This window comes from Triturus cristatus, chromosome 1_2 (genome assembly GCF_964204655.1).
Source record: "Triturus cristatus chromosome 1_2, aTriCri1.1, whole genome shotgun sequence".
Classification (NCBI taxonomy): Eukaryota; Metazoa; Chordata; class Amphibia; order Caudata; family Salamandridae; genus Triturus; species Triturus cristatus.
In genome coordinates this window covers 1,048,477,998-1,048,486,495 of record NC_140580.1, presented here as the reverse complement: position 1 = coordinate 1,048,486,495, position 8,498 = coordinate 1,048,477,998, and the positions used below count along the sequence as shown (strand labels likewise).

The 8,498-nt window shown below is 40.7% G+C and overlaps 1 protein-coding gene across 2 annotated transcripts in view; it reads right to left on the bottom strand.

Annotated features, from left to right (window-relative positions):
• Positions 1-304: 304 nt before the first annotated feature.
• The window catches only part of LOC146868637 (keratin, type I cytoskeletal 18-like), a 172,985-nt gene continuing 164,791 nt past the window's right edge, over positions 305-8,498 (bottom strand). For both annotated transcript variants that reach the window (XM_085612337.1, XM_085612327.1), the window contains exons 8-9: positions 7,939-7,961; positions 305-4,240 (exon numbers count right to left, since the gene is read on the bottom strand). In XM_085612337.1, the coding sequence (XP_085468463.1) occupies positions 4,128-4,240; positions 7,939-7,961 (136 nt within the window). In that variant the 3' untranslated portion in view covers positions 305-4,127. The remainder of the gene's footprint in view (positions 4,241-7,938; positions 7,962-8,498) is intronic.

The following is an 8,498-nucleotide window of genomic DNA, read 5'->3' as shown; positions in this document are numbered from 1 at the left end:
ATTAACACTGTTTAAATCTTTAAGTAACAACATTCATGTATGTTTACCCTCCCTAAAATACATACTAATTGTGCTATCTGAACACACCTCATAGTCAAGTTTACTTCAATTGATTTGTCTGGGTTAATTTGACAAGGCACATTCTGTTTTTTGCGTTGTATTGTTCTGCCCCCTTATAATTACATCAAATGGCTGCAGAAACAATCACTCTCTGAGTAGATATGTGCATTGTGGCTTAAATTCAATTATCTACACAGATGGTTCCCTGTGTGCAATTGCATAATGACTTTGAAGACTGAGGCTGTTTATTTTCTTTAATAGATGTTTAATATATTAATAAACTCCGAACACAGAAACATTGGACTGGAACAATAAAATCGTGCGGTCTGGAGACACAGTATACAAAGGTTTTACAGCATGCTCTATTGTCAGAGCGTAAGCATAGTATTTATAAACTGCACTGTAAAAAAAAGAATTCCAGGACTAACATGTAACAACAGAGGTTCTACTGATTTTCAGAACCACGATTTCATTTATGGTACATAGAGAATTGATTTTTGGAGTTCTCTGTGTTTGACACCCACAAATTCACACATTTCTCTGTTTAAAATGTTCAACCAACACAGTGAAGATATTCCAGGCATGATAGTTGTACAAATCAGTTAAAATCAGAAGCATTCTCATTATGAAATGAATAATATTCTGCATAAAGTCAAGCTATTTTACTACATATTCAAATTTCAGGAAATTCAATTCAATGCAATGATTATAGATGAAACTCGTTGGCATTGTCGGTGGAAACTCTGAAAATAAAGCACGTATCCAGTCCTGATGGACCAGCTTGGGCACCCCTAAAGCTTCACAGCTTCCATTCCTACTGAATATAATAAAAGTACATTAAAGTCCTAACTAGCAATGTACTACTTGTGGACAGTTTTGTTGAGACATGCTGTACCATAGAGAACCAGCCCCTCCTACCCAGCACCAGCCATCCATGAGAACTATTAAGCTCACTTATAAAAGATCTGAATGAATGAATGAATAGTACAGGATACAAATCCCTGGGGTTTTCACTTTTGGCCCAAGGAATTGGGTCAACCTCCCTCCCCCTCCAGCTCGGCCAAGAGCCTTGGGGTAACAATCAACCAGGACCTCACCATGAAGTCCCAGATCGGGTCAGTAATTTCCACCTGTTTCTTCCATCTGAGGAAAATAAAAAAGATCCGAAGATTACTCACCCAGGAAGCTCTGATTCAGGTGACTCTTGCCATGGTTATGTCTCATATTGACTATGCCAATTCGCTATAATTTGGTATCCCCTTATACCTGTCAAAACGTCTGCAGCTGGTACAGAACCAAGCCACGCGCTTGATTTTCCATCAACCCAGGAACCACCATGTCACTCCGCTGCTGAGGCAGCTACATTGACTCCTGATTACTCAACGTTGTGCCTTCAAGGTTTGGTGTCTCATTTTTAAATCTCTAAATGGAAGAAGACCTACATTTTTGAACAGCCTGAATAAAAGGCATGCACCTACACGCAATCTGCACTCGGCCCACAAGCAATTCTTGTCCACTCCCTCATTTAAATTGAAGCGTGTAGGCAGTGCGATGTCTGCTATCATTGCCCCTAAACTCTGGAACTCCCTTCCTTCTGAAATTCGTTTTTGCACCGATCTCCTAGGTTTTAGGAGACTCCTTAAAACCTGGCTGTTTCGACAGGCTTATGAGTAATTCCTTAGGGCACAGGTATCTATCAGAGTAGTGCCATGAAACCATCCCGGTGTACGTGCGCTGTACAAATCCTTTTAACATAACATAACATAAGCTTGCAGCTACTCCTAGTAGTGTCCCAGCTATCTGGCAAAATCATCTGCCGTGCTGCTCGGGAATTTTGACCAAAAATCAGAACCTCGGTGTTGTCAGCATTGCACTATAATTGACCGATGGTCATCCAGTGAAATACAGTTGCTAGACAACATTTAATAGATTCACCTGCAATCTCTTCTCCCTTCTCAACGGAAAAAAGTAGCTGTGTGTTTTCTGCATAAGAGATCACTTTTGCCACCAAAGATCCGCCAGCTGAGCTCGTGGTGTAGGATAAATGTTGCACCATTGAAGCCCATCTTAGAAAGTAAATTCACTTCTACATTGATGTGTATTTCTACTGTAGAGGGGAATAGAAAGAGAGTTGAAGTACTCATCATACTTAGGCCTTTATTGTACAAGGTCTGTCAATCTGATGGGTCTGGTAATTGGCAATTTTTGCCCATACAATTCACAGCTGGGCGTAGGCGAAATGTCTGTTTGAAAACCTAGATACCAATGGCATAAAACATATGGTAATAAGCACAGAAAGTGGAGTCCTGATGGTCCTTCCAAATGATTTTATAATCAGCAGTAATCCCCTGCCGCACCCCTACAATTGCCATCAGTCTATTTAAGACTTCAAATCCAGAATAAAGAGGAACACGGTCAAGAAGTAAATTACCCCAATCCTACAATTATATCTTTTGAAGTTTTCCAAAATAATATGGCCTTATCTTACAAAACTCCATCTGGCTTTCAATATCTTGATCATATTTAGAGGTATCATATTTAATCGCATTTAACCTAATATATAGGTCATTTATTTAAAGCTATTGTGCATACTAGGTGATCAATTGCCCAGGGTCCAATCTAAAAAGCAGAACAGGGACAGGAAGTGCTTGGTATTGTTTATAGCTTACAGGAAGTGAGCTGCTCGTCAAAGACCAAACCAAACCTTATACCATTAGAGTGCTGGGCCATTAGTGCTGATGATGGAGTGCAGAAGTAAAGATATCTGTGGTTGGCAAAATAATTTAGGCCCATATGCATATCTGCTTTTAAAATTTCAGTTAAACAGGCTAGCCAGCGAATGATGTCACAATACATCTCAAAACATAAGCAGACATCAAACAACAAAGCAACATTCTAGAAAGTATGTTGTGGATGGTTATTAGAGATGCCTGACCGGGGAAAAATAACTGTTTTTTCTTTTCTCAGAATTGCCCCTTTAAATGGAATATCTGCTTTACAATGGGATTTATGTTTTCTGTTATAAACTGACTTGAAAGTGGGTGGTACTAATGCTCCGCATTTTATTTAGTGACGATATAACGTTTTAAATCAAATATAGATTATCCAAGGTGGGCATAAAAGCGTCACTGAATTCAGTAGTGGCATGTTAAGCATTGGTAGGCACATCCATTGATTACTGGTCAGTTTTCACGAATCTCGAGTACCCATTGTAGACAGGAAGCCAGAGTTTTACCTTCCTGCCTCTTCACACAAGTAGCGCAGACATCAAGACATCATGCAAAAAACAGATAAGGTCATTCGTAAGAAAGGGCAGGGACAATGTAATATTTAGATAATTGCAAACATATAACTTCCTCACAAGTACTAAGATGAATGAATATACACACAGCTTCCAAACTATGCTGCTGGTGAGCTAAAAGCGGTACAAAAGAGGGTGGTGATGGACGGAGCATCAGAACCAATCAAACACTCACACCCAGTCAAAAGATCTGGGTTTGATCCATCACCGTTCTTTAAGGGTGAGCTAAAAGGGCAGTCAGAAAAAAAATATGCACCTGAAAAGTGAGGTACAAACTGATACTAGGCAAATAAATGAAGCAATGTAAGCTTTTCTGGCTTTTAGTACCCCCTGGGTGTCCCCTGTTTGCAATATGAGATCGAAGCTGGATGATAGCGAAAGTGTTATTCTTGTGCAAGAAATATGCTTATGGTTGCTAGAAAAGACTATGTATAAAATTAACTAGAGAGCCTTTTTCCCTTTCTCAGGTTCAACATTGTACTTTTGGGACTGTCTCCAGGAAATGTATTCATTTTCTGAGCAGTCACTTCTTACTTCCTTTGTCATATTTTATATTGTATATACGTCTCTTAAACCGCGTCACAAAATCATTAAACTCGTTTTAAGTGGTTGGTACAATGTTATACGTCAGTAGCGGCATTTCTTCCCTTGATTACGTCAGGTATGTCGAACATAACAATACAGTTAAAGATGACAGAAAAGTTTACAGTGCATATGGATGTAACAGCGCAGGCGCAGTCGTGGTGACATCATCTTCGTATTAGCTTTATTTTTTCTTGACGTCGAATTCTTCAATCTCGCTGGATTCGTCGATGACCTTTCCATCAATCAGGGTTTGAGTAACAACTTTTACAATCTTCTTGGTTTTGGATTCAGGTTCTAGAAGGGAAGGAAACAGGAAAACAGACACAAATCGATTTTAAAAGGGTGCATCATCTTAATTACATATGCCATTTTAAACACTTTATGAAATATTTACATACCTGGGGGCAGATCTACAAGAAACTAAGGGGCAGATTTACAAGCCACTTGCGCCACTTTTGCGTCATTTTTCCCATATTAAAAGTGACGCAAGAGGCTTGTAAATCTGCCCCTAACACAGCACGGTGCCGCAAGTAATTATCTGCGCCACGCTGCGTTAGTTTCGAAGCACAGGGATGCAACATATTTACAATGATATGTCGCATCTCTGTGCTTCCCCCTGCGCTGGTGCACAAACTGCTGCCATGCGCCGGCGCAGGCTTCCTTGCACCATGGTGCAAAGATGCCTGCGTCGTGGGGAGATTGTTTCTGTGCAGGAAGGAGCACAGACATTGCATTGACACATGCATTCTGATGCCTTTCCAGATTTACGATTTCTCGTAAATCTGGAAATGCATCAGTGGACATGGGTGTTGTGTGGGAACACCCACAGCAACACCCATGTCACACCCCTAACATGCAAAGTGTTGCGTGAACAGGGGCGATATTTACAAGCACAGGATAAGTCACGCAGGGTGACTTTACCTGTTCTTGTAAATATAACTTAGCAGGCTGCGCCACCGGTGCATCACGCGACGTGATGCACCGGCGGCGCAAGTGGCTTGTAAATCTGCCCCACATCCTTAGTCGGGGACGAACTTCGGGGCATATTATCAAGGACGGCGTTAAAATTATCCCCGCTTTAGCGGCAGGAAACTGCCGCTAAAAGCGGCGATAATGGGCTTGATAATATGCCGCAGAGAATTCCAATAGAAGCCCATGTTCTGGTGTGAACATGGGCTTCTATTGGAATTCTCTGCGGCATATTATCAAGCCCATTATCGCCGCTTTATCCGCAGTTTCCTGTCGCTAAAGCGGCGATAATTTTAACGCCGTCCTTGATAATATGCCCCTTCCTTCGGAAATTTGAGTAATTCATTGTTTTTTTTATAGCTTGTCGTATTGCACGCGTGACGTTTTCTAATACCCTGGGGCAATAGGTCTTACTATTATACAACTTTTTGATATTTATTTAGGCTTCATTGTATGTACATAGCAACCGGCTTTGTGGTAGCAGCTTAAACGTATGCAGTTTGATAGAGAACATAAAGAGGGTGGTATTACTGCTAGTGGTAAGTGAGAGGCAATGCAATCCATTGCAAGCAACAATCAGTATGCATATTTACATAGGGGCAGGTTTGACGAGGATATATGAGAATTCTTAGTACCATTATTATTCTGGGAATATTTATTTCACCAACCTTGGAAGGATTGAGGCCTGAGTCAACCATGCCAGGATTCAAACTCCTGACCTTTAGATAACTGCATTTCTGAGTGGTAAGCAGTCAGCTCACTGAGCCATCTTGCATACTTGGGTATATACTTTTTTTATTTACTTTTTGGACAAATATGGTCAATAATGTAACTTACACTCAAACATAATTTACAACTATGACAGAGTTTATGCAGTCAAAACTTTAAGGTTGGAGATGGAATATGGCAGAGTTTGTGCAGTCAAAACTTAAAGGTTAGAGAGTGCTCCCGGAGGGGAAGGCTCCCGGGTGGCCAATGGGAATACAGCAAACACCACAAAGTCATAACTTTGTGGGTGTTCACTACTATCCCCAATAGTTTCTTACACTTAATGTGATCTCCCACAATCATTGATAAAAATACTGCATTAGGTGCGTAAAATGGATGTGAAAAAATCACTAACGGGATTATAGCGAAAGAAATGGTGTTTTTTCACCTTAACCCTAAACATAAAGTAATTGAAAGGTACCACCAGTACAGGATTCGGCATATGCACAGAAATCGATGATGGCTATAGATCTTGGTGTGTAGACTTTGTGATTCTTGTGAGTTCCAGAAAAGTATTAACTTTCTGACTTCTGTAGTCATTAAATATGAGTCATAAAGCTACTACTTTTGTGTGCATTTTCCACTCACTCCTCTCCTCCTGCTCGTGGCGTCCTCTGTGAATAACTAAAACAACACTTAAAGCAAATCTTGAAACCCTTCTTTATTTGCAAAGCGTGACTACATTTTTCTTTTCTGCTGTCTTGTGTTGGAAAGCATCAATTGATCTCCAGTTCTCCTTAAATTGCAATTTATTTTATTAAATGAGTTCTTCAAGCCTTTGTAGGGCGATGACTGATGCTGACACATCTGCATTTATCAAACTAAATGCTGATATCTCTTCTGTCTGAGTAACTAAAATGAATAGGTCACCCCCTCTGGAGTACATGGCTCTTACAAGGACAAAATCATGGAGCCTTCTGATTAGTCTAAAATGGACAAGAAACTAGAGAAAATGTGAAACTTTGTTTGACGGTCAGTCAATGCCATTCCACCAAACTCATTGAAAGAACCATCAACCACCAATTCAGGAAGCTTAGGGTAGAATCCGCATACCGCCAGCCTAGATAGCTAAAAGCATCATGGTTCTAGTGGGGTTTTGCCCATTTGCATGTCACAAGTTCACAACTGCAGCAGATTTCAGAAATAGTCCCGATTTTTAGGCCTAGTTAGATGGAGCTATTTGATCAGAGACACTCAATGTCCAGTCAATTGCAAGACCCTTGCTTAGCACCTAGGTTTCCTATTTTCGAAGTTTGCGGTTCAGTCACCAGACCGCATCCACGCCTCCTGACATTGGGGTTATAAAGCTGTGCTAGGCCGGGTTTGCCAGAAGAGAGTGTCTGCAAGAATAGACAGGAAGTCCAGGGCCAGTGCCAGGTGTTTTGGAATGCCATACCAAATCAAAGTTTGTCATTTGAACTCTCCTCCAGCAACAAGGCTCTATTTGAGACCATTTGTTGTAATCTGATGCCCTCCTCTGGTCACTTGTGGTAGTGTGGTAAGTCAGCTGCCCTCAGTGGCTTTACTGTAGTACATGCTGGGCGGCAAGGAAAGTGAGAATATAATTCCATAGATTTGAACAGCAGAATTTATAATTGATGGAGGGGGTGATGTATGCCATGTGTTGACTGCTGGTTCTCAGAATGAAAAAAGCCAGTGAGAGAGCTAAGCTATGAGAGGCCAATTTATTGCACCCCTTTAGTCTCATGTGATTACATGTGAAACCACCAGATGAGGTATAATATAAAATTACTTGGCCTCATGCAAAACGGAGTGAGGAAACCTGAGATTGCCACAAATCGAATAGGGGGTCCAACTCACCCATAAAATGGCCAACCCACTCCCGAATGGGTCCATAAACTAAGTAGCATTTGGCTTCAGCTTACTCTATTGGTTTTTGCCCAAAACAGGTGAGACATTCTGCTCTGTTGGATCTAGGTGACAACCCTAATTATCTGCACTATTCATAATTCATTAAGCAAACGCAGAAACCTGTGCTAGCCAATATTGCTCAGCACATGTAGAAATTGTTTGATTTTGTTCTCTGTATACAGGTGCTGCCAACCGGGTCACTCTGCTTCTGCCCACTAGTTAGCACACCGCATTGTGTACTGAATTAAACGGTTGCTGACATTAAATGGTATTTTCATGTATGATGATGAGTAGATTGTGTAATGAATTTAACATCTCTTGTCTTTCGTTGTACAGTGCTTTGTAAATAATTATAGAATTACAAGCATGCTTGAGACACCTACCTTTGGGTGGTGGTTTGATTTCCCTGTAAAATTAAATATGAAAATAAGAGTTAGCAGCAGGAAAACGTACACAGATGATTTGATTATTATAGACATCACTTTAATAAGACCTGTTTATAAAAATAAGCACTTCTCTTGGCCACTTGGGCAGAGGAATTTTACTTTTTGTTTTTTAGGTGGCCAGATGGTATTATCTAACAAATACGAATCATCCAGATTTTTATTCGCGACTAAGAGCCTAAAGGTAGACCTTGCTGGGGCCCATCCGCCTTCCAGGTCAGTGGAGACCCTGACCTCCACTGCCCTGGCACAGGACTCCTGCCTTATTTATAGATACCTTTGCCTGCTAGGTATCTCTATTTTTTTAAAGTAACTTTTTAGTAGCTTTGGTTATAATTTTTTTTAAACTAATATGTCGTGACCTTACTGTACAGAAGTACAATACATGTTAATGACAGACACAGTTTGTATAGTGCATAGTCCGGTCACCACTGTCACGAAATAGAGCTATTTGCATTGTTAACATCACAGGTACATCCCACTCCCGATATAATCCACTG